Source organism: Rhinolophus sinicus, chromosome 6 (assembly GCF_057876585.1).
Source record: "Rhinolophus sinicus isolate RSI-liver-muscle chromosome 6, RSI-T2T, whole genome shotgun sequence".
Lineage (NCBI taxonomy): Eukaryota > Metazoa > Chordata > Mammalia > Chiroptera > Rhinolophidae > Rhinolophus > Rhinolophus sinicus.
In genome coordinates this window covers 23,054,234-23,080,306 of record NC_142506.1, presented here as the reverse complement: position 1 = coordinate 23,080,306, position 26,073 = coordinate 23,054,234, and the positions used below count along the sequence as shown (strand labels likewise).

Genomic DNA, 26,073 nt, shown 5'->3' with positions numbered 1-26,073 from the left:
ATAGTTATGTTTTCTTCTAAAATTTTAGAGGTTTGTTTTTCATGTTTAGTTGTTTAAATCCATGTGTGATCTTTATTGTGTGTGATATTGTATAAGTAGGGTGACCATATTATTTATTGATCAAATCTGGACACTTTTAAGAATCGAATGGAAAATCATTAAGTACAAGATGCGGGGACAGCAGTTGTAATCCAGGAATATCCTAGACATTTTAGGATGGATGTCACCATAGATAGAGATATCTTATTTTATTTCAAATGCAAAGTGTCCATAATACTTAGCTTACAGTTTATCCTTTTCTCATGAATAAATAATGGCAATTCTGAAATAGTCTAAGTTACCATATAGAGATGTTTCTCTAAGTTCTTTGTTGTAAAAATAATTTTCCTTTCCTTACCTCATTTCATGCTTTCAGTCAGATAATTCTTTCCACTAATCTCTATCAATACACAGATTCAAAATATGAAGCAATAGAGTTATTCAATGGAAAAAATGCCATTACTAAATAAATATCTTTTTCTCTCTGCTTGCTTATAGGCTTATTATTTATGTTTTAGAAGATAGGCTTATTTTTCTCTGAGAAATATCTGATTTCATAACAGTAGATTCTATGTTTTGTTATTGTAACATTGCTTTTTTAACTTGTCATTTTCAGGGTCCTATGAAGAAAGCACAATTCTAACCATATTAGGCTCTGGATTTTCTCCTAGTTCAACTATTTCAGTCTCAGTTGGACCAATAGGTTGCTCCCTTCTTTCTGTGGATGGTAGGTCCTTTTAAAATTTATTATTATTGAGTCTAATTGTTCTTCTCTAAGAGAAAGTGGAATGGAAGAGCACTGTTATCCTATAGTGTACCCTGTGGGGTCATGAAATTGGCAAACTGCTCCGGATAAATGTCTTTTTAAACTTTGGTTACCAAAAAATTAAAGGGGTAAGACATTTGCTAATTCTCTCTCTGTTGTACAGTGTCTTTATCCCATGATAGTTGATTTTTGTTCTTTTTTCCTTCATAAAGTGATTATATGAAATCTTTCCTACCCGAAATTTATATAAAATAATATTGAATTTCAACTGTAATTGGAAAAAATAAAATAGGAATAAATAAGAAACAAAAAAGAAATTGTCCCTTCTTTGGTGTGTCTCTGGGCCACAGCAGTATATAAATTGCTGCTCTGATATTCTACACTGCCTTGCTTTGACCATCTCACGTTAGTCATATAGCAAGAGGACACAGTCATCTTCCCTGACTTCTAGTCCAACAGAACCTCTGTCCATTAACATAGAATTGAAAGATTATTCACGCTTTTCTGCTCATGGAAAAGAGGGCAATAATTTTTGATTTCTCTAAAAATTATTTTTCATAATCCTAGGTGTATTTCTTAATTTTAATAAGTTGGAATTATATAAGCAAATCCATTTCCTTTCATATCATTCAAATTGTTTACGATTTAGATAATCTGTGCATTCTTGAGCTCTAACAATCAGTTTTGCACCTGTATTACTAGTGCACATATACTATTCTAAATGAGGTGAAGAATGTGTTTTCATTTAGTTTTCAGTCACCTTTCTTGATGAAACCTATTTTACTCAGTTTGGGACATAAACAATATATTGGATCAAAATTTTTAGAATTATGGTGTAAATGATCTTACAAATTGGGATTTATTGTTGTTATTATTATTATTATCACAGTAACTCTTTCTGCCACAGCAGCAGTCAGGAGCAAATTGTTTAATTTGCTTTCATTATTATTTTACCCAGGAATGTCTGATTCATAACATCAGGTAGTTTATGAAAATTTTTTCTCCCATTATTGTATGAGTAGTTTTCTTTAGTTATAGTTCTTGGGGTATAAAAATGAAGGCCGCTATTTATATTGGCAGATATACAATTTCAGTAATTTTGTCTCACAACAACATTTGGCTTATTGTTTTCTTCTTCTTCTTTTTAATCACAAGAAAATGAGATCAAGTGCCAGATACTGAATGGGAGTGCTGGACATTTCCCAGTTGCTGTGTCCATAGCTGAGGTTGGACTAGCACGGAATGTGGGAGATGAGGTATTCTACTTCATTTATCAGGGTCAAATCTCACACATCTGGCCTGCTTCTGGGAGCCTAGCAGGTAATATTTAATTGTCCTAAACAAAGAAAATTCCGTACATTTTCATCATTTCATTGTACTGTTTCTAGAACAGAGTGAAAGGAGAGGTACCCAAATCTCCCTCATATAGAACAAAGGAGACTTCCCTTTTAGAAGGCACAGTGATAAGTGGCTGGCTAATTCTTTTGTTTCTTATGAAGCACACGTCAGGGTGACTGCTTATACTTACATCATAGGTTATTGAATTAATATCATCAATTATTACATGTTTCTATAATAAGCTCATCAATTATGTCAAGATAAGATTTATTAGTTAGTATTCTGCTTACCAGCTGCTCCATTTGTAACCACAGTCTCAGTGGAGCTACTTGACCCAGAAAAAGTTCCAGGAAAGGAAGGCCAATAAGAAGATGAAAAGAAAATAACACATTTTGCCTGTTCTGTTTCATTTCCTTTGTGTTTTTTTGTTTGTTTGTTTTACCATGCTTAGTTTTGAAATTTGTTCTGGTTTTGAACTTTTCGGCATGTTTTGTGTTTTTACTTTATTTTGCTGGGATTTTTTTTCTTAGTTTTCCTTTTACTTAGAGGTATTAAAATTTGGGATTTGGTAAGAGTCTTAAATTCACTTTCATGTCCCACCCATGGAATGGTTGAACAAATCGAAACAGCATAATTTCTCTTTAGGATAAAGAAGGCACTCTAGAAAATAAGAGTTGCTGCTGGGAATGTCCTAAGGCAATGTTGGTTACAAATCTGTTATTTCATTATTTGCTCAGCCCAGCTCCTTTATGGTTTCAAACTTCAGAGCTCAGGTTCAGGTGTATGGTGTGATTGTATGTATCTTGAGTCTGGTCCCTGATCTTTCTGTCAACCCATCTTTTGGATGATTAGACAATTCTTGATTGATGAGTTAGATTATTGCCAAAGATTCTTTTTGTTATCGTTCATCTGTTGTTGTTGGGTTGTTGTTTTGTTTTTTCCCCTTATGTAGGTGGTACTCTTCTGACTCTGATTGGATCTGGCTTTACTGAAAATTCAAAGGTATTAGTTGGAAATGAAACCTGCAATGTTATTGATGGGGATGTGAATAAGATAACCTGCAGAACACCCAAAGTAAGGCATCTGATTTTAGTCTTTTTTTTTTCCTAAGTCTAAAATCTTATGAATTTAAGAACATCTCAGTAGAGGGTTAAACAAATGGCATATATACCTAGGAAGTACAGAGTTTCAGTTATGTTCTTTAACAATGATTTCTTCAACATCTTTCTGCTAATATCAAAATACGAAATATTATTCCATAATCTAGATACTTAACATCATTAAAGAAGACAGACACATAAGCCAATATTAAAGAGTGTGGTCCATTTGAAATAATAGGAACCGTTACAAAGTAAAGATAAAATACGTGGGAAGAGGGTGTTAGAAGAATTTTACAGAAAAGTAGAAAAGTTGATGTCCTATCAGAGCTTAAGTGATGAATGGGAGTTGACCAGGTAAATCAAAGGATGAAAAAAAATTAGTACTAATAAATAGTCTAAGAAATTCAGGGAAGCAAATTTAGACATTTTTAGTTTTTAAAAAGGAACATATACTATAAAGTTTCAGTTTGTCGACCAAAAAACAACAAAACACAGTGTGAAGTTCCCCATGGAATATTCCGTTTTAGGACCAATTGTTGTTCTTTATTTAAAAAAAAAATAGTGCTTAAATTAAAATCAAGAGTCTGGTTTGCTTATTATGTGCATAAGGATGATGAATCCGGTCACTAACATTTTTTTAAAATGTAGCAGACTTGGGGGGGGGGGGCGTATTATGCAGTTGAAATCTGCAGGAAAAGTAAATTTGAGCACACTTTGGAATGAATGATGGAAATGAGAATCTGGAGGATACAGTAAATTAAATCTTACTTTAAATTATATCATTAAGTTAAATACTCAGTGTGTGTTAAGTAAATAGTAGAGTAAAAAGTGATTTTCCTAATTGGGAAATGCTATATCAGTGAAAGCACCAAATATTTTTTTTTTAGGAGTCTAAGTGTAAGTCTTGGATTCTGGAATTAGGTCAGCTAAAGATATGTGATTTGTCAGTGAAAAAGAATGAAAATTACATTCGAGTCTATTTTTCGAGCAAAAAAGTCAAAACATTTTGTATCTTATGTTTTATCAATTAATCACTTGTCCACAGCATCTTGACGACATTGCTGAGCCCTCAGGAATATAATAACATAGATGTAAATTAAATTGATCAAAACCACTATATCACACACCTTTATATAAAGAATTTAAACATGTAACCCACATTTGAAACCAGGACTTTCTAAAATCTGAAAACTGATTCTGATTCATAACTTAGAAACAAAACATATTTGAAAGTTTATTTTGCATAATGCTATTTATTTTTAGTCATTGGATAGCTATATCTCAGCATTTAACATTTTCTAATTTTTTTATTTTTTCTTCTTATTTCAGAGAATTGAGGGTACAGTTGATATTTCAGTTACTACCAATGGATTTCAAACTACAGTCAAGGATACTTATAGTTATAATTGTTTACAGACTCCAGTCATAACTGATTTTAATCCAAAAATACGGACAATACTAGGTAAGAAATTCTTCAATAATATCAGTTATTTGACATATATATGTATATGTATGTGTGTGTGTATGTGTGTGTGTGTGTGTGTGTGTATATATATATATATATATATATATATATATATATATATATAATTTCTAGAAAGTCTTTTGAAATAGTTTTTCCTGCAGTTCTGTTTCTTAAAGCAAAATTGGTTATGAGTTGTTTTTATTTAACCATAGATTATTATTTCACTTTGAACATGTGCAATAGGAAAAAAATATTCTTTAAAAAAATACTTTGCCATTTTTCCCTGTGAAACAATTAAACATGGATTTTATCTCCATGTGGCAGCTGTCAGCTCTTTCATTGATTTTTCTTTTGCCTCTGAAATTGTTACGATTTCCTAAATCCAGTGATAGTTAAGAGACATGTTGGTTTACTTAATATGCAAATTTCATACTGCATAATAAGTTGAACGTTTTTGTAAAACTTTTTTAAATTTTAAATGATAGGAGAAGTTAATTTAACAATTAAGGGTTATAACTTTGGAATTGAACTCACACAAAGCGTGGCCGTGTATGTTGGAGGAAAACCCTGCCAGGTTCTTCACTGGAACTTCACGGATATTAGATGCCTTTTACCCAAGTTGCCTCCTGGAAAACATCATGTCTATGTTGAAGTCAGAAACTGGGGTTTTGCATCAACCAGGTATGATAATGAACATAGAATTGATGGAGTTGTTGAACACATGGGCTAATAGCACAGGATAGGAGAAGAAACAGTTATTAACCTTATTATATTCAGTTGTTTTCTTCACCTTTCTACTATCCTTTTGCAAAAGGTTCTGAGAAACTCTTATAAAGTACAATCAGATGCTTGGTTTTGAGACAGATATTCAGATTAGGATATAAGATGGCACAACAAGGTTTATGTATGTGTCACGTGATTTTCATTTGTTCTGCAAATATTTACATAGTTAGTAGGGGACAGGCACTTGCTCAGTGCTGGATTCATAGTGGAAAATAAAAGGGACATGTCCCCTAGCGCTTGTGATGCCATAATTTTGTTAGGGGGGAAGATTTCAAACAGATGATTACATCCATAACTTAATTACAAATGGGAAAAAGTCTACAAAGAAGAGGTGCCAGATACTGTAAGCGTATGTAACGGAGAGAACTAATTTTCCTGAGGGAAAGAGAAGAGTTCTCCGAAAAGGTGACAATTAAGCCTTGGGGTGGGAGCTGGCCACCTGAAGGAGAGGAGGTACTCATATAGAATCCTCCTCCAACTCCAACTTTTCTTTAGGTAAGTGTTAGTATTTTCTTTCCCAAAGCTGTTTGTTAACTGGTAAAATTTTAGTTCTGTCATAGGACGTTACAGGTGTAGAATAGAAAAAGAGGAAATTGAAATTTAGGGATTAATAAAAAGCAAGTAAAGCTGATGCTGGAGTGGAAGGAGAAGTGATTACTGCAGAGTCTTGTGAGGAAAGACGAGCAACAGTAAACATAAATCTCAGAGCTACATCCCCTCTTAAATTCACAGGGCAGAGCTCACATGGGTTCTAGAAAAGCTGTTGGCTTGTGCTTTGGCATATGATAAAATGGGCAGAATTGACATCATAGAAAACTGGATATTTGGGGAGGTGGTGCAAGAAATACCATTTTGTTATGCTGAGGAAGTTAAACAGTAGTTAACACAAAGAGTCTTTGAAGTTATAGTGACAGCTGGGATGTGGGAATCAACTCTAAATGTCAGGTCAGAAGCGCATTGTACCTTTCGATGGCCTCTTAGCAGACACATTGTTTGTAATAAAGCAAAATAAGTGAAAAAACCCTCTCATTGAACTAGTAGGAAAAGAGATCAGGACAAGTTTCCAACAAACAGGATGGTGAATTCAAATTAATTGCACAAAACTTTCAGTACTCATATAAAATGTACAGAATTTCATTGCCGTTCTCTTTTATAGATAATGCCTCTTAAAGGTTTTAATCTAATGAATATATAAAATATTATAAAGTATTTCATGTATTTCTTGTGACCTCAGTTCTCATAACCATATATTTGTTTTTAATTTTTATTGGGGAATATTAGGGAACAGAGTGTTTTTCTGGGACCCATCAGCTCCAACTCAAGTCGTTGTTTTCAATCTAGTTAGGGAGGGTACAGCCCACTGGTCCATGTGTGAATCAAATTGGTGACCTTGGTGTTATGAGCACTGTGCTCTAACCAATTGAGTCAACCGGCCTTCCCTCATAACTATATTTTCCCCATAATATTTTAAAATCTTTTATCGCAAATTCTTCTACCATGGGATTATCAAAAATCTAATTTTCATAGTTAGGGAGAAATTATTATCTATATACCATCCAACCAAATTGAGGTTCATAATAATTGTCAGATTAGCTTGAGAAAGTACTGGCTAATTAAATATTCAATTACTCTTCTCCTTGAATGAATCAAGTTCAGCAACATGACCCCATGGAAAGCTCACTGAAACATCTATTAATTTTTCTTTTGCAGAGACAAGTTAAATGCTTCTATACAATATATTTTGGAAGTGACTAAAATGTTTCCACAGAGAGGCTCCTTATACGGTGGCACTGAAATCACAATAATGGGTTCGGGGTTTAGCGCTATACCAACTGAGAACACCGTGTTCTTAGGTAAGAGTTTCTTCCTCACAGGAGAATTGTTTTGTGTTTCAAAACTTAAAGGATGTGTTTTAGGTGCTGAGTTATGACACAAAGATTCTTAATCATGGAAGTTGTATCTTTCTATCAGTGTATAAAAGGTTAAGTGTATTTGGTTAAGATGGTAAACAAAATAAGTGCTTTTGATTTCAATCGATAGTTATTGTGTATATAATGCATATAGAGCACTCAAAAAGAGGAAGGTCTCTGTTCTAAAAATAATCAGGACTCAAACAGGATTATTATCAGAAAAGTGCCAAAGATCCTACTATCTAGTGTGGAGCCTTTGTGGGGCTGACTGTTTATTCATTATACTTCATTTCTACAGTTCACAAATACAGTTGAGAAAATGTTTTTTTCTTCATCTTTATTCTTTCTAGGGTCCTTCCCTTGCAATGTGACATCATCATCAGTAAATGTCATAAAATGTATTCTTCATTCAACAGGGAATGTATTCAGGATTACCAACGATGGGGAAGATTCAGGTATCAGCCAACATCGATAGATTGTAAATAATGGAAACACTTTCCCTTGTAATTAACTGATTTTATTTATTTTATACTTCAGAGTACACAGAGAATATATATTGTTATTTCTTTCTATAATTCATCAATAGTATCCCCTTGACATAGAGGGTCACTTGTAGTGCAGACTTGAGCCTACAATACTAGACTTTATAGTTTCCAAGTTCAGGAATTCCCATTTGTTATTAATGCTGTATAGATCCTCCTTGGTTTCTCATTGGTTGTGAATTTGTAAATAAATATTCAAATTGGAAGTATATAGATTTTTTTTATGCCTCTATGCCTGAAAAAAATTATGTTTAAAGAATTAATCAGGTTTAAAAAAATATTCCATGTGACATTTCTGAACAACTTTTTCATTGACTTTCTGATGTTTAAGATTGTCTCTTGATCATCAATTTTGTAGTTCTGTGGTTTAGTTTCTTTCCTTAGGTTCTCATTATCTCACTTTCCATTATTTCTGTTTATCTTTGGTATATGTTCAAATTACGCATTGTAAAAATTTTACAGTGGTATTTAAAATGTCTTTCACTAGAGGCTATATAAACATGCAGAATTTTCAAAGATAATTATTAAGAATTTTCACTCCTTTTCCTTTTTTCTTTAAAACTATGACTCAATTCTTGCTCCCAGTACATGGATTAGGTTATGCCTGGTCACCATCAGTCTTAAATGTATCTGTGGGCAACACAGTGACATGGCATTGGCAAGCACATCCATTTCTTAGGGGAATAGGATATAGAGTTTTCTCTGTCTCCAGTCCTGGAAGTGTAATTTATGATGGCAAAGGATTTACGAATGGAAGAGAAAAATCTGCATCAGGTATGTTTCCACTTTGTTGAGTTTTGCATCCTGCTGCTTTTTTTCTAGATGTAATAAAAAGACATTTTGTTTAGGTTTAAAATACATTTGCATAAATAATATATACAAATATTCAAAATGGTTTCGTTGGCATTTTATTGCCATAGTAAAAATTGACAAAATTATAAACTATTATAAGTGAATGTAGCAAGATGTTTTATACATTAGTGATGAGTTCCGATACCAGAAATATTTTTATTCGTTCTGGAATAATCAACCAGTTGAAAGAAACGTATGAAAACAAGCAAACTACAAAGAACACTGGAATATCTGTTTTAATCATACCAGTCTGGTGGGAAGTAATGAACTTCTGTCGATTGGAATCGGTTGTAAAATCACTATTTCTCCTAGGACAACACAGTGTAAAGAGTGACTTTTAGACTGTCTGTTTTGGTCTATACATGTAACAGTTTGAGCTTTTTATTCGTAAACACAAACTAAGTATTATTTGTTTATTTTTCATTCCATGTTGAGTTGTTCTTTAAAATTTGGTTATACCAGACTTGACGTGGTTTTCTTAAAAAATACATGCTGGATCTTGTCTTCTTAGAATGTGATTTCATGATACCTAATAGCTCTGGCATAGCCACTGAATCACTTCCTTACTACTTTCTGTTGAAATATCACATGCATGAAAGTCAGAAACTTGTCAACTGTATGTGCATTTGAATGATTTCAAACTCCTTTTCAAAGATGCATTAATTGCTTGTATTTATTATATGTCCGATCTTATTTTATGGCAGGTTCATTTTCTTACCAATTTACTTCACCTGGAATTCATTATTATAGCAGCGGGTATATTGATGAGGCTCACTCCATTTTTCTCCAAGGAGTCATTAATGTCTTACCAGCTGAAACCAGGCACGTTCCCCTGCACCTGTTTGTGGCTGGCACTGAAGCCACATATGTTCAGGGTAAGAGAATGAAAGATGGAAACTCCGTTACGCTGGTGACTCAGGTATATGTGACTTTTCTCGAGTAAGAGGCGGATGACTGGGTCTAACCTGCTTCTGTCTCTTAATAGCCTCATGGCCTCAAATAGGTCTGCACTACTCTGAGGCTGGAATTTATTATAAAAATCATGTCAATGTTGTCCTGCCAGCCTCTTAGTATCCTTGTTTGCCTCAAATAAGATATAATGTGGAAAAGTTCTAACACTCTGTTTGTGTCCGAAAATCTATTGAAATGTGAGATGTTATTGTTTCATTTTCCACATGGGCTCTGGCCTTAGACAAATTGAAAAATAAATTTTATATCCACTCTCTATTGTATCATCTTTGTCCAGGCCTTTGTTTTAAGTTGGCACTGCCTGGGGCCTTCTTGTCTTTAAGAAGAAAAGAAATAAAAGTTTACCAGAATATAAACCACCATCATCAAAATATAGTAATGCAGTCTGAAAACAGCTCTTATTTTAGAACATTATCCATGACTTACTCGCAGTTCTTTTGTCTAAAGGAGGACCTGTGAATTTGCACTTGGGAAGCTCTGTGGCAGGCTGCCTAGCAACAGAACCCCTCTGTGGCCTGAACGATACCGAGGTTAACAATTCAGATAGATTTCTGTTTGAGCTTTCAAGGTGTTTTTCACCATCTATAAGCAACATTAGTCCATCTACTGGGACAGTGAATGAATTGATAACGATTACTGGGCATGGCTTCAGTAATCTCACATGTGCCAATAAGGTAAGACTATAAAGATCTCCTTTTTACTTCTACATATTCAATAAAAGCAAGATATTTTGTCTATAACCTCATAATTTAATCTCTAACAGCTTTATTATGATATAATTCACATACCATACCATTTGTTCATTTGAAGTACACAATTCTATAGCGTTGAATCCATAGCTTTGAATTTAGTATATTCACAGGATTGGGAATCCATCACCACAATGAATTTTAGAACATTTCATTACCCCAAAAAGGAACCCCACAACCCTTAGACATTACTCCCAACCCCTCCATACCTTCCTGCCCTAAATAACCACTAGTCTACTTTCTGTCTCTGTGCATTTGCCTATTCTGGACATTTCTTATAAATAGAATCATACAATATGTGGTCATTTGTGCTGGCTTTATTCCCTAAGCATAATGTTTTCAAGCTTCATCCATGCTGTACTATGTATCAGTACTTCATTTTCTATGGCAGAATAATATTCTAGGCTATGCCTTAATCAGTCCCCCAAATCAATTTTATGCATAAAAAGTTTGCCCATGATTATTATTCCTTTAATTTAGTTGCTGATAATACAAAATTTAAGTTTGTATTTAGAGAAATGTATTGACCTGTTTTCGTGTTCATTTTACTTTCAGGTTACAATTGGTAACTACCCCTGTGTTGTAGAAGAAAGTACTACCAGTTCCATTGTATGTCATATTGAGCCTCAAAACTCAATGGATGTTGGCATCAGGGAAATTGTCACGTTAAGTGTCTACAACTTGGGCACTGCTATCAACACACTGTCCAATGAATTTGATAGGCGATTTGTACTTTTGCCAAACATCAACATGGTGCTGCCAAATGCAGGATCCACTACAGGAATGACAAAAGTGACCATAAGCGGCTCTGGATTCGCAGTCTCTTCTGCGGGTGTCGAAGTCCTTATGGGTCATTTTCCATGTAGAGTTCTATCTGTGAATTATACGACCATTGAATGTGAAACATCTCCTGCTCCCCAACAGCTTGTGAATGTAGATCTTCTAATACATGGAGTGCCTGCCCAGTGTCAGGGGAACTGCAGCTTTTCTTACTTAGAAAGCATCATTCCTTTCTTAACAAGAATCTTCCCAAACTCCATCAGGGGGTCCACAGAAGTTCTTATTGAAGGAGAAGGTTTTGGCACTATCTTGGAGGATATTGCTGTTTTCATTGGAGACCAACAGTTCAGAGCAATAGATGTTAATGAAAATAACATCACTGTTCTTGTGACTCCCCTCCCGGCTGGGCTTCATCCTCTTAGGGTTGTGGTGGGAACTAAGGGCTTGGCTCTGGGAAACCTGACTATTAGCAGTCCCGCAGTAGCATCTGTCACACCAGTTGCTGGAAGCATCGGTGGTGGAACTACTTTGGTGATCACAGGAAATGGTTTCTATCCAGGCAACACCACAGTCACTGTGGGGGATGAACCTTGTCAAATTATTTCTGTCAACTTCAGTGAAGTCTACTGCCGCACCCCAGCAAAGGCAGCTGGAAGGGTCCATGTGGAGATCTTTGTTAATGCAGTTGCTTATCCACCTCTGTCATTTACGTATACCTTGGAGGACACGCCCCTTCTCAGAGGAATTGTCCCAAATACAGGTACCTGCCCTTTATTGTTTGACATCATATTATCAGTAATATGTATTAGCATAGAATTGGAATAATGTTTATAAATGATTATTAAGGTGTGTTTTTAGACGATCGCAGTGAACCCAGTTAATACATGGGATTTGAGTTCTGTACAATCTCTATTTTGTGATTATTTTTGTAAATTCTTGGGATAAAACTTTTAGTCAAATGCCAACTTCTGTCCTGAAACAAAAATCCCCATTAATTAACTTGACCTAAATTTCAAAATGAAGAAGAAATAGCTAGATATCTATGGACAAATATTGGTAATTAATTTATGTCATCAAATTGATATGGCACAGGAAACACCTTCTGTCAAAATTCAGAAGTAGTTGACGTTCCTCACATTGAGAATATTTTGGAATACCTTGTTGCCATGAAACTACAATTGATTATTCACTTATCAACACAACAGAATTCTTTTTAAAGAGGTAACTGGCCCATTCAGATAGAAAAATATTATAAGATTTACTCCATTATTTGGCGTGACTCATATTTCTAAGCTAAGAATAGATTGAGATGTCTTCTTGATCCTTTGTCATCATGTTATGCCATTTGTGATCATCTTCAAGCTGTTGGAATACTTGTCATCTGTGTAATAAATTCTGGAGAGGCAGCTGTAGTAAAATGGTTGAGAATCTGGCCTTGATGCCTGGGTTTAAACCTTGGTTCTCGTCCTTTCCAGTGATGCAACTTTGAAAAATTTTTTAAATACCAGTTTCCTTATACATGCAGGTACGTACCCCATAAAGTTAAAAAAGTTCATTCATATAATGTAACTTAGAATGGGACCTTTAATAAAGAACTCATTAAGTATTAGCCTTTACAAAATGTCCTTTCTAGTTTACATTACCAAATTTGGGTAAGATGTATTCTCTGCTTTCAAGAAGTTTGCTGTTGAAATTTTCTTTGATACGTCCAGTTTTCTCATTTAGAAATTTTTAAAAAAGCAACCATTAACAATAGCAATGACATACTTTCTCCCTGTATATTTGTAGTCATTGCAAATGATGAACTAAATATTGGCATATGTTCCTTATTTCCATGAGCTATTTCTGTCCCATCTTTCTCTTTGAATGTCTCTTTCAAAACAATGTATTTGAAAGTATAAGAAATGTAGATAAGTGAGAACTGATCTGTTTTATTTACTGAAGAGACATACTTAAAACAACATTTCCACTTGAAAGATGAAAATGCCAGACAATATTAAAAATTTAAGACCTCCCCCAAACATTTTTAGCTTGTAATTTAAAATTATTTCTAACATGAAAGATTTCATTAATATCTTTGGTCTTTAAAATAACAATGTATATTTCAGTGATCTTTATTATGTCAGTTATATGGTTATTTTACTGTTACTGTTAGAATTAATATCAAACTACCACTTGGTGACTTTTGTAACAAGTTTTATTGCTTAATATCTATTCACTTAATACTTAGGAATGTAGGTCATTTAGATGACCTATGGAATATTTCATGTGTTTAATATCCTCAATGCATTTTTGTCAGAATGAGGAAGGAAGGAAACTGAGGGATCGAAATACTTTGTTCTGTGTACATTTATTCAAGGCTTCAGCATCAGTATTTATCTACAAGTCTTTAATTCCTTATTTATCTATCATAATTTGTTTATCAAGTCATATATATTAAAAATATTTGAATTAAGAATAACCCATCCTCAAAGAGGTTCTAAAATCAGGACAGTGCCAAAAACAAAAAATAGTAAGCCCAGACTTGAAATATACTCCAACCAGCCACCTCCTGCTCAGACATTCAGACTTCCAACTCTAGATCTCTCTTCTCTTCTCTGCTCTTCTCCACTAGCCTGAATTACTAACTTACAACTCAGTAGAATGAACAGAAGGGCTGGAAAATAATGAATGTTGACATAATTTACACTTAACATACCAAAGACTATAATGTATACTATAGCTAAAATTTACGTGATGCAACATGTTTTGTTAACATTTATATTAGTTTTAAAATACTGGATATTATTTTATTGATAGGTGTGTCTTTAAACGTATGTGAATATACTGGAATTAAGATATATTTATATTGTTTGCTTTTTTTTTTTAAGGTCCACCGGGAACCAAAATTCAGATCACTGGATCTAATTTTGGTATTGATGTCTTGGAAGTGATGGTGATGATAAATAATGCTCAGTGTAATGTAACCATGGTCAATGAGAGTGAATTGCAGTGCATTGTTGGCGAGCATGCTGGTGGCACATTTCCTGTTACGATGCATCATAAGACAAAAGGCTCTGCGGTGTCCACAGTTGTATTTGAATACCCACTTACCATTCAAAATATTCATCCAAGCCAAGGTAGTCACAGGTGTACAGGAACTTATAAATATATTGTTTCAGTAAACACCTTATTGAGGGAAAAAAAATAAAACAATATGCTTCAAACACTGCTAAAATTTGTAGTTCTCTTAACACATTAAACATATTTTTTTTAGGCATCAAATAAATAAGGATGCAAGGGCATCAATTAGTCATATTAAAATATCAGTTTAATGCCTGTATTTCTTAGTGTGATTTAATTTATTTAAAATGTAACCCTACTAAAAATGGCCAGGTTATATGTGGGGAAAAAAATTTTTAAGTCATGTTTAGAAATCACTGCCCTGTAATTATGTCTACATAAATATTTTTTTTGTATTTGAAAGTTATTTTAGTGGTTCAAAATCTTAAGAAAGTATAGATAACGTGCTCTTAATTAAAATAATAATTTTACATTTATGTTTTTACTACTCTGAAACTCTTTATGACATCTCTTTTAAATAAAATTTTAGTTCCTAGAAGTAGTTTAAATAAATTACCAGGTGTGACATATACTCAGAGACTACACTACAATCAAGATTGTACACTCAAAAGATGAAACACTACGATCAAAAGAGATACTATTGCATTAATATACTATATTATACTGTAATATAAATATAGTTTCAGTTAGAAGAATCTTCATTAATGTCAATTCTATTTCAGATTTTAAAATAAAGTTAAATGCATACATAGAAGAGGTTTTCTTTTAATTAGCTTTGTTTTTTCCCTTTTCTATGTCTTCCCTAGGGAGCTTTGGAGGTGGTCAGACCATGACTGTGACAGGCATTGGGTTTAATCCGCAGAATTCCATTATATTAGTGTGTGGCTCAGAATGTGCAGTCGATAGGCTTAAATCTGATTACACAACACTGTTATGTAAAATTCCACCTAATAATGGTAAGTTGTCAGAAAAAAGAACAGCAGCCTTTGAGAAATGGTTCATTTTATAAAGATCATAGTCTAGATTTCTTTTGTCAAGTTTTTGTGTTCTTTGGGGCTACTGAATCACCTTTATAACCATTCTGATTTTAAGCAAGTTCCTCAGGATCTTTTTTTTTTTCTAGGTTTGTATGTGTTTCGAGATTCATAACCTTTGGGTTAGAAGGAATTGTTTATAATAAATTGCCATGTTTTAGGTTCACATAAACTGATGGCTCTTAGTTTATTAAGCATGCCAAATGGAGAACACATTTTTAGTTCCTATTGGAGTATTAGATTTGCCTTCAAGATAGGATAGTGTAATGGGCACGAGTGTGGACTCTGGTAGTGCATTGCCAAGAGTCAAACCCAAGCTGTGTCTTTCGGCAAGTGATTCAGCCTCCCTGTGTTTCAGTTTCTTTATCTGTAGAGTGAAAATAACATATTGGCTTACTTTATGGGATTCTTGGGAGGTTTAATAAGTTAATGTATGTGAAGTGGATGGAATGGTCCCTAAAACATGTTATGTGATTTGCTATTATTCATTTATTTTTACAAAGCAATTAAGAGCTGGCCTCTGAGGAGCCCAAATATTTGGCCACTTCCTGTGTCACCTTAGCTAGGTAACCCAACTCCTCTCTGCTTCAGTTTCTCCATTTATTAAATGGAGACATTAACCCTAATTCAGTGGGTATTGTCAACTTTAAATATCTGGTATTTTAGGTTCAAAACGAATTTTAATTATCTAACAAAATTTAAGAAGAACCAAAGGGAATATTTTCAATGAATAAAGAATGTTTTATGTGCAAACATTTCTAAAAACATTGGGAAAATTTGAACATTTCTTGTTCTTTTCTAAACATTTTGGCTTCTTTCTCTGACTTCCTATACGAAGAATATTGAAGAAAATGTAATATTTTTATGTCTGGGCTTATTTATTTCAACATCAGAGTTTGTATCCTGATTTTTTTTTTTAATGCAGCGATGTTGTTGAGATTTATCAAAGTTTTTAGGATGCTTGTCTTAGCACTAGCTCTGCTTCCTCTTTTTGCGTTTTTGTATTGGGTCTCTGTAGTTTCCTGTCTCTTACCTGGCTTTCAGCTGTCGCTCCTTGCTGTTGTCAGAATGCCTGCCGTTCCTTCCTTCCTGCTCTAATTTGCCATGTTGGCTCCCCTAGGACTGGAAAACTAAACAGGCAGGTTTGTACAATTGTTTACAATAAGAGGCTCCCAGGGAGGGTCTGAGGGTTTTTTCCCTGTTGCTAAGGTGCGTGAACCTTGTGATGTTTTTAGCTATTGCTAGAGATGTTTATTATTTCACCTATAGCCTGTGAAAGTGACTTTGGAAAAAAGAAGATGCTATTGAAAATGTTTGGGGGTTTTGTAAATGAATAAGGGCCTGATGGCAGAATTGTACTCAGTTCCCTTCTGTTCTCATAGACAGGGGACCCGAGCAAGCCTGTGAAGTGAGTGTGGTCAATGGGAAGGATTTGTCACAGGCCACGACTCCTTTTACATACACCATGTCACTGACTCCTCTCATCGCTGGAATATCTCCCAAGAGAGGCAGTACAGCAGGGGGCACCAGACTTACAGTCCGGGGATCTGGCTTCAGGTACTGTCTTTACCTGCACATACATCAGTGCATATTTCCAGGCTCAAGCCATTATGCCTGCTTTCTCGTATGCCAGGACAGTGCATAAAGATGGTCATGTGATACATAGCCATCTGCTGAAAAGTCACACTTCAGACACGTCGTAGTACTTATAAGCTAACATTTATTAAGTACTTACTCTGTGCAAGGCACCTTCCTACCCCGCTGAAACTTCTTACCTTACATTAGTAGATATTTTATCCCATTTTATGGTTGGGAGACTAAGATTAGAAAGGTTAAATAACTTGCCCCAAATCCTAGTAAGTAACATCACAAGTACAAATCACCTTCTTATGTTTTCCCCATCTCATCTCCAGCCATGATCTGCTTCATTGAGTAAATGAAACATCACTTCATGCATCAGGTCCAATTCATTTTACGGGCCAGATTCTTTTTTCCTAAATATAGTCTTTATTTAGCTCAAGTGTATGTACTGCTTCATTATTCTTCAACTGGGTCAGGCAGAGTTCAAAATGCCAGATCATTTAAATCCTAGAGGCAATTTTAATTCCTCAAGTACTTATAACTACCTCAGACTTGGCATTTTTACATGGAGGTTAAATTCTAAAGTCTGGGAATGTGATGAAAGTGTCACAGAGACGAAATGATCCCTGAAAGTCTCTTGCAAAGGTGCCTGTTTGGAAACCATCACAGAATCTCTCAATAAATGGAACCCAGGCAGTCTTTTTTCTCCAACAATGGAAGACCTTCTAGTTTGTACAGTTATATTTCCTGGCCTCTTAATTTCTGTTTACTTTTTTCTCAACAAATATTTTTAAGTCTTACTACTGAAAAAAGTGTATATCTGTACTTTGACGGATCATAGGGTAAGTTCATTTTTGCAGTAATGTATATGAATTATTGTGACAGTGTGACCTAGAAATTTGAGAAAAATTATCCATGTTATGTTTTCCCCCTTCTTTCGTTACAGTGAAAATATACAGGATGTTCTTGTCACCATAGCTGAAGCCAAATGTAATGTTGAGTATTCCAACAAGACATATATCATCTGCGTGACAAATGCCCACACTCCTTCGGGGTGGGCTCCAGTGCATGTCACCATCGGAAGCTTTGGCATGGCCACACCGGTAATAGTGCTGCTGTATATAGTAACCACAGCAACAGGAAAACTAGCATATGGGAGGTGAAGTGACGGGGAATGGGCTTTTTACTTTGTTAATGTCTCCAAAAAATAACTGAGCTGTGACTAGAATAAATTTAAAGTAGATCATGTTTTTTTTTGCTTATTACTAAACATTTTATTATTTCGGATTTTTAATTATTTAATTGTGGGTTAATTGGTAATGGGTTTTTCACTTCATTATCGTGAAATAAGCCAACATATTCGAGGTAGTTTATACTTTATTATTAATGAAAATGTTTATTGTTTTAGATTTCTTCTTTCTTGAGAAACTGAATGAAAAATTCTGATAAAACCTCTGAATTTAAGTTTCTCGTGGTCTATTACAGGATAATGCTGACTTCTTATATGTCGATACTTGGTCCTCCAACTTCTCATGGGGAGGAAAATCTCCTCCAGAGGAAGGGTCATTGGTTGTCATTACAAAAGGACAGACAATTTTGCTGGATCAAAATACCCCTATTCTGAAAATGTTGCTTATTCAGGGTAAATTCCTCAAAATCTGCTTATTGGACTCTGCCTGTAGAATAGTTCTGTACAGTTAATTTGATCAAAACTCACTATTATGAACATCCAGAGTTATATCATGTTTTTAATATGGAGTGTTGTACTGAGTTGTTTAAATCAAGTCTTAAAGTTCACTTGTGGTATGAAATTATTTAGTATATTGCAACCAGAATCATTTAATGAAATAGAATAGAAAATATCAGAATATATTGCATTTATTGTAACCTGCTTTCATTGTTACCTGGAGTTCTCTCTGCTTCTTGATATTCTGTTTTCACTATACAAAAAAAACTAAATGATCGGAACTGTTACAACTGCATGTAAAAGAAATAATCATTGGCAAGCATAAAATACTTTGGGGTTCAGTGTATAAACTTTGCCATGTGGTGTTCGCAGCTCAAAGACCTTTGTATTTTATATTTGTTTTGAGTTCTGGGATAATATCCATGCTTCAGAATTTGAAGTTATTTACTATTGGACCTTTGGACAAATTTCCCTGTCCACAAATTTATGTTAGTCTCATAAAAATGTATCTCAGTACATTCTTTAATAACGCTAATCAAACTAAAGCTGTTACTAGTGCACCTTAGTGGATAAAAGTTCAGAGTTAATGTTGGCATTATAGTGGTCTCTATAAAAAGTGCTTTTATTTTTTTTGTTTTCATTCTTAATTTATATTTTGTGGGCCTGTGTTTCTAGAACTAGAATTCATGTAGCTATTTAATAGCTTTTAAAATAACCAAGGGTCAAGAGAAAATCTGCCCTGGGATTTGATTTTCTATCACTTCCTGGGTCATGTCTGAAGTTATATTTTATGTTGCCAAAGAGCTGAAGTGACATGTATAGTGATAACAAATAGGAATTAGAAATTAAATTTTAATGTGTAATTGAATAAATAGCTTTTAATATTAATTTTCTTTCTGATATATTTCAAAATTGTATGGCTCACAGGTGGAACTCTAATATTTGATGAAGCTGACATTGAACTCCAGGCCGAAAATATTCTGATTACAGATGGAGGCATTCTTCAGGTATACGAGAGAACCTGATATATATATTCATTGCTGACCTCTCACCATTTCTTTTAAAACTACTATATGTAAACTGGACAGTTAAACATACCAAACTCTCACAAGTTTATCTTTGTATAGGTCTCTGTTAGTACAAAATCCTCTTTCTGGGGAAAAGTTTTCCAGAGTATTCTTGCGCTTTTAATGAGAAGATAATTGTATTACAACAGAGCAGAATTTTAAATAGAGCGGGGAAAAAAATTAGGTCTGAGATGTGGCTAAAGTCATCAGTATACTTTCCCAAGGTCTGGCATAATATATTGGGCTGACTAGAAAGTTAGATTATCTTTTGGAAGAAAGCTACTGACAAGTAAACAAGCAATTCTCGAAAGAGAAGGGACAAAAGGAAAACATTCCTTTTGAATGATTAGAATTGTGGATATTGAGTTTTAACTTTCTGAATGATGCTTGTGCAACCCCTTGCAGATTGGGACGGAAGCATCCCCATTTCAGCATCAGGCAGTCATTACTTTGCACGGGCACCTCCGATCTCCTGAGCTCCCAGTATATGGTGCCAAGACGCTGGCTGTGCGTGAGGGAATCCTGGATCTGCATGGTACGGGGGCCAAAAACAGGCTCAGGGACCTGGTTGAGGAGAGACTAGACAGGAAACCAGAGATAACCTCCTGATAACTTTCTCTAAATGCAAACTTGCCAAGCTTCTTCTGTCTTTCCACATTCCCTCTTTATTCCTCTTTATCTCTTCTCCCCCTGATGTAGGCCAGGCCAGGCCAGCCCTACACAGGATCAAGGCTGACCACCAAGGTCTCTTTTGGAGAAGTCCTTCTGGGCCTTCTCTAGATCCTTCCCTTTACTCCTTTGCATGTTCCCCCATAACACCGTTTGCCTGATTTAGCGCTCACCACAGTTCATACTGATTGTTTATGGACTCTTTCTGAAATATAACTATAAATGTATAGTTGTACTTTTGTATAACTCTATTCTGGAAAGTTATCAGCAAATAACAATGATTTTGATCATGTTTGAAGTAGCAGGGTAACTTATTTAGAGGAAGCATGGAATGTTCCTTTTTATATTGAAGTCTTCTATATTGCAATAATCTGTTTGCTATAAATTTAGAATATATAAACATGATACCCATTATGATCATAAATGCCCTGCATTGTGTTAAATATATTTGCTAGTGGAATTTTCAGAAATTTACACATTTCATTTGTCTCTAGATTATCAGTTTAAGCAATTCCTTTCAACAAAGACATTTTATCAATAGTAACACACCACATTTATATTGCATTTGTATGAAGAAGATTGTCATAAATGGAATATATTGGTGCCAAAGGATGTTTTTAACTTTATAGACTGACACATATTGGTACAAACCTCATTGTTACTTTTATAAAGCAAGCATTTCTTTTTTGAGAAACGTGTGAAATACGAAGGTAAAATGAGCCTTCCCCAAATTGACTGAATCCAGGAAAAGATTTAAATGCATAAAGCTTTCAGTAACTGAGAAAACATATCTGAAGAAATACTCGGTTTGCATGTTGGCTCCAGGTCTGCCTGTTCCTGTGATCTGGACTCGTTTAGCTCAGACTGCACAGGCAGGGGAAAGAACTTTGATTCTACAAGAAGCAGTAACATGGAAACCAGGAGAGAAGGTTGTAATTGCGAGCACAGGACACAGGTATGATGTCTTCTGGGCCTGATGATTTTGATTTGTAAACAGAGACTTCTTTTAACTCTGCAAAGGAGGGATGGTTCAGAAGGTCTACAACTATCTGATTTAAATTTGAAACCTCTGATAAAGAAACATGAACAGCCAACTATGTATTTGTCAAATGTTAACATTGGGTTGATCACCAGTGTATTGTTTCTATGGATTGAATTTACAATAAGAAAGAGTATTAATTTGAACCTATGGAATAAACATTTGCAGTAAGTCCTCACTTAACACGGTCAAAAGGTTCTGTGACTTGACATAAAATGACATATAATGAAAACAGTTTTATCATAGGCTAATTGATGTAAACAAGAGATAAGTTCCTACGGCATTTTACCTTGTTTCCCCGAAAATAAGACCTCGCCGAACCATCAGCTCTAATGCATCTTTTGGAGCAAAAATTACTGTAAGACCCGGTATTAATTATATTATATTATATTATATTATATTATATTATATTATATTATATTATATTATATTATATTATATTATATTATATTATATTAACCTGGTCTTATATAAGACCAGGTCTTATATTAATTTTTGTTCCAAAAGATGCATTAGAACTGATGGTCCAGCTAGGTCTTATTTTCCGGGAAACACGGTATCAACATTATAATGAAACAATATTGAATAAAATGATGTTATTCAGGAACCTGCTATACTAATAAAATACTTTGGTTGTTTTTCATGGTTAGGTTTCCTTTTAAGATTTTGATGGAAACAAAACGCATTCTGCTGTTAAAAGTCATTTGAAAACTTCTCACTTAGAGCTTTAGCTAAATACATTAATGCATGCAAAAATGTAAATGAGTTTCTTTGTTTGTCACTAAATAATATGGTAGAAAGCATCTAGTGAACTGTTTCTTATCTTACAGTCTTGGCAGTGGTTCCCATGATCCAAAATTGTTAGTAATGATTAAATAAAAGGGAAGAAATCATCATTATAGAATGAGTGATGATTAATATGACCTTGGTGTCAGACATTTTATAACTAACACTGCTTTATGACTCTCAATTTCTCTTTAATTTTATGTTTAGAAAATAAGAAATAAAAGGAGCGGGAGCCAAGAAGAGCTTTATTTTTGCTTTAATGTCGAAATTATGGGTAATGGCAAAATTGTGTATCAGGGAACAAATAGTAATTTACGACAAGAAGCAGCTAAATTATGTTAAGGTTGTGACTCAGTTTAGAATTAAAATTCAAGGTGACATTTTGAGTTTGCCATTTTCCAAGTTAAAAATAGACTTGCAGATGTTAGGAAGAGTTAAATATACTTAGCTTTATAAGTGACAATTTTTTTTTGCCCTTGGAAGAAATTTTAATTACATAATGGCAAAATTAAAAAGTAGCAAAACGACAGGGTTTACTAATAGAATAGAAAGCCCTTATTTATAGCTTTTCTGTATGAATGAAAAGTAAATCTAGTATTTAGCGTAGAAATAGTTTTAAGAAACAAGAATTAAAGAGTTTCCCACCAAATCTAATTCAATGTTCATTATTTCATTTGTAAATCCTATTTGAGAGTTTGTAAAGCAGTTGGTTAAAAATATCACTTCAAAGTCAGTCTGTTGGGTCCATCTCCCACCATTACCACTTACTAGGCTTGCAGCCATATTTTTTCACCTCTCTGTGCTTCAGTAAAATTGGAATGCTATTAGTATCTATCTTGGAATTACTGTAAGACCTAAATGAGTTAATATGATGTGTACAGCATTTAGAACAGAAGTTGGCTCAAAGTGCTATATAAATGTTAGCTATTAGGACAAAAGAAGGAAAGGTGTATTTAGGTACACATAACATACAAAAATGGTTTTCAGAACCTTCTTTTCTAAAGAAATCTCTGTATCATCTTGATCCAAGGGAATTCAATAGAACCCAGCCTAAACCCCTTTTCCATACCACTTGTAGGATGTTCTAAATGAATAGATCGTTTGAATACATTTCTACAGAATTAGTGAAATTGTATGAAGAAGTGTAGCACTTCTTCATATTTAACTGAAGAGTATCTGTAAAATTGATTCAGTTGCTTTAAGAAAGTAAAATACCACCTTTAATTTCCTCTTCAAAATATTGTATGACAAAGTTTCCTATTTTAGAGATGAAATGTTCAAAATAGCATAAAACGGATGCACCAAAACAGTGTTGATTTATATTAATTTTGAAATTTTTTTGTTAAAATTTATATAGACACAGTCAACGAGAAAATGAAAAAGGGACAATTGCATCTGTATCTGCTGATGGCATAAACATAACGCTAACAAATCCACTGAATTACACACACTTAGGAATCACTGTCACCCTTCCTGATGGAACTCTATTTGAAGCAAGGGCAGAAGTTGGAATTCTTACAAGAAATATTTTAATAAGAGGATCTGATAATGTGGAGTGGAATAACAAAATTCCAGCATGTCCTGATGGATTTGACACAGGTAATTTTAGCATCTATAGGGTGACAGCTTAAAATGTTTTCAGACATTGCAAAAATATTCCCCAGGGGCAAAATCACCCCCAGTTGAGAACCGCTGGACTAGGTTGTGCTCTAGTAATAAATAAGTCCCAAATCTCAGTGATTTAAAATAAGAAAGGGTTAGTTCTCATTCATGCTACATGTGTCCAATATGAGTCAACAGAGTGCTCTGCTCATTGTAATTATTCCGGAATCTAGGCTAATGGATGCTACATCTCAACATGGGACGCTCCATGAGTCTCCATGTTCTCTGAGACAGGAGATAAGATGGCTGGAGAGGTGAGGGCCAGCAACTAATTACTTTGGTCCTGAAGTGATAGGTCTTTCTTCTACCCAGGGGCCACTAGTAAGAACTAATTTTGTGGCTATGCGTAACTTGAAGGAAGTAAGTTACTACCAACTCTGGTATACCCAGAAGTGGAAGCGAACTGGATATTGGTGAATCTTAATGATGTTTACCATATGTATATATGATAAATACGTATGTATCATATATATAAATATATACATATATATATATATATATATCATACACACAAACACATGTATATAGCACAATGTATTTTACAAGTCTCTTAAATATTTTACGTAATCACTAATACCATTACAATCCTATAAGCAGTTAGATAATAACAGACACAGCTTAGGTACAGCGTTTTCCTTCAGTGGGAAGTATAACATAAGACAAAGCTCGTTGGATTCGATGTCAAGTGACCTGCGTTCTGATTCTGGTTGTCAACTAAGAAAAAGTTTAGGCTGTAATAAAGAATAAAAAGCATTTATTTGAGCAAAAGGATTGCAACCCAAGAGACACAGATTCAGATGGCAACCCAAACTGTGCTCTGAGAACAAAGAAAGGCAGAGTTTATAAAGGCGAAAACCATAAAATGTGATTCTTTTATGTGAATGAAGGATTGCTGGCTAGGTTAACAGGGATTAGTTAGTTCCAATAAGCAAACAAGGGAGTTGAAAACTACCAGGAGGAAAGTCAAGTCCGTATGTGTCCTCTCAGCAGTTATTCTTCCAGGATGTTTATGACTCCAGGATGTTTATGGCTCAGCCTTGAGCTGAGTTTAGCAACTTAACAGCAGCTCTGAGAACTGAGGCACAAGATGTGCACATCCTAATAGCTTCCTATTTTAAGTGACTCTCAGCAATGCTTATTCCACTTTGTTTTTTTCCATTATCACAGTTCATCTGCATCAAGTCTCACAATGGCCGTTAAACCAAGTTTCATTCTGTTTAAAATAAGAATACTTCCTGTTCTGTCTACTTACTACAGTTATGAAAATTAAGTGAGATAATGCATATTCTAGTGCTACCCAAGTATAAGATTGCATTAATTATAGTAATCTCCAAATCTGGGGGAAAAGCTTCAGAGATAATCAAACAAAATACCTTTATCAGTATTCATTCAACCATTCAATTACTTATTTAGTATCTTTGAAAATATGGTAGTAAGTACTTTAGGAAATGCAAAGGTGAACAAGACAAGGTACTTACCTTTTTTATTATCTGGAGGAGGAGATGATGTGAATGCAAGTAATTATGTTCCAGAATAAGATTAAAATTATATGTGAATAAAAGGATATAATTCGGAATGAGAAAAAAGTCTTTATGTAATTAGAGGATTTTGACATGGTTTTTCTTTATGATGTCTTTAAAAATATTTCTGAAGGTGAATTTGCTACACAGACATGTCTCCAAGGAAAGTTTGGAGAAGAAATAGGAAGTGACCAGTTTGGAGGTTGCATTATGTTTCACGCGCCTATACCTAGTGCTAACATGGTAACTGGAAGGATAGAATATGTGGAGGTAAGAGGCAGTATTGTTAAATCACAATGGTTTGTCCAAGGTTATCCGTACAACGAATGTGTACTGAGTTTGGGCTGCTAGCCAGGTGCTACTTATCTGGTGGAGGAGACAGACCATTTGAATACGCCCCATTATTCACTCATTTAATCATGCTGAAATTTTGTTTCTCTATTTTTCTCAAACCTCCCATCAAATTCATCAGCACGTTCTATCCACTCTGCCCACAAAATACTGTCTCCTGAATCCACTCTCTTTCCACCACCTCTATCTCATCCCTAACCTAAGTCACCGTTACCTCTCACCTGGACTACTGTAATTTTTTTCCTAACCCGTCTTCCTGTTTTCACCCTTGCTTCAGTGGCATCTCCACACCCCAGCACAAGTGAAAATCGTAAAGTGTAA

At 34.4% G+C, this 26,073-nt stretch overlaps 1 protein-coding gene across 1 annotated transcript in view; it reads left to right on the top strand.

Moving 5' to 3' along the window:
* Positions 1-26,073, top strand: part of PKHD1L1 (PKHD1 like 1) — a 151,464-nt gene that overhangs the window by 61,126 nt on the left and 64,265 nt on the right. The window contains exons 28-48 of the mRNA XM_019750644.3: positions 656-766; positions 1,961-2,125; positions 3,096-3,217; positions 4,573-4,705; positions 5,194-5,389; positions 7,202-7,344; positions 7,752-7,856; positions 8,529-8,717; positions 9,500-9,670; positions 10,212-10,438; positions 11,069-12,053; positions 14,164-14,412; positions 15,163-15,312; positions 16,773-16,947; positions 17,918-18,074; positions 18,457-18,613; positions 19,586-19,665; positions 20,131-20,260; positions 21,220-21,349; positions 23,577-23,818; positions 25,535-25,671. Coding sequence (XP_019606203.3) covers positions 656-766; positions 1,961-2,125; positions 3,096-3,217; positions 4,573-4,705; positions 5,194-5,389; positions 7,202-7,344; positions 7,752-7,856; positions 8,529-8,717; positions 9,500-9,670; positions 10,212-10,438; positions 11,069-12,053; positions 14,164-14,412; positions 15,163-15,312; positions 16,773-16,947; positions 17,918-18,074; positions 18,457-18,613; positions 19,586-19,665; positions 20,131-20,260; positions 21,220-21,349; positions 23,577-23,818; positions 25,535-25,671 — 4,154 coding nt within the window. The remainder of the gene's footprint in view (positions 1-655; positions 767-1,960; positions 2,126-3,095; positions 3,218-4,572; positions 4,706-5,193; positions 5,390-7,201; positions 7,345-7,751; positions 7,857-8,528; positions 8,718-9,499; positions 9,671-10,211; positions 10,439-11,068; positions 12,054-14,163; positions 14,413-15,162; positions 15,313-16,772; positions 16,948-17,917; positions 18,075-18,456; positions 18,614-19,585; positions 19,666-20,130; positions 20,261-21,219; positions 21,350-23,576; positions 23,819-25,534; positions 25,672-26,073) is intronic.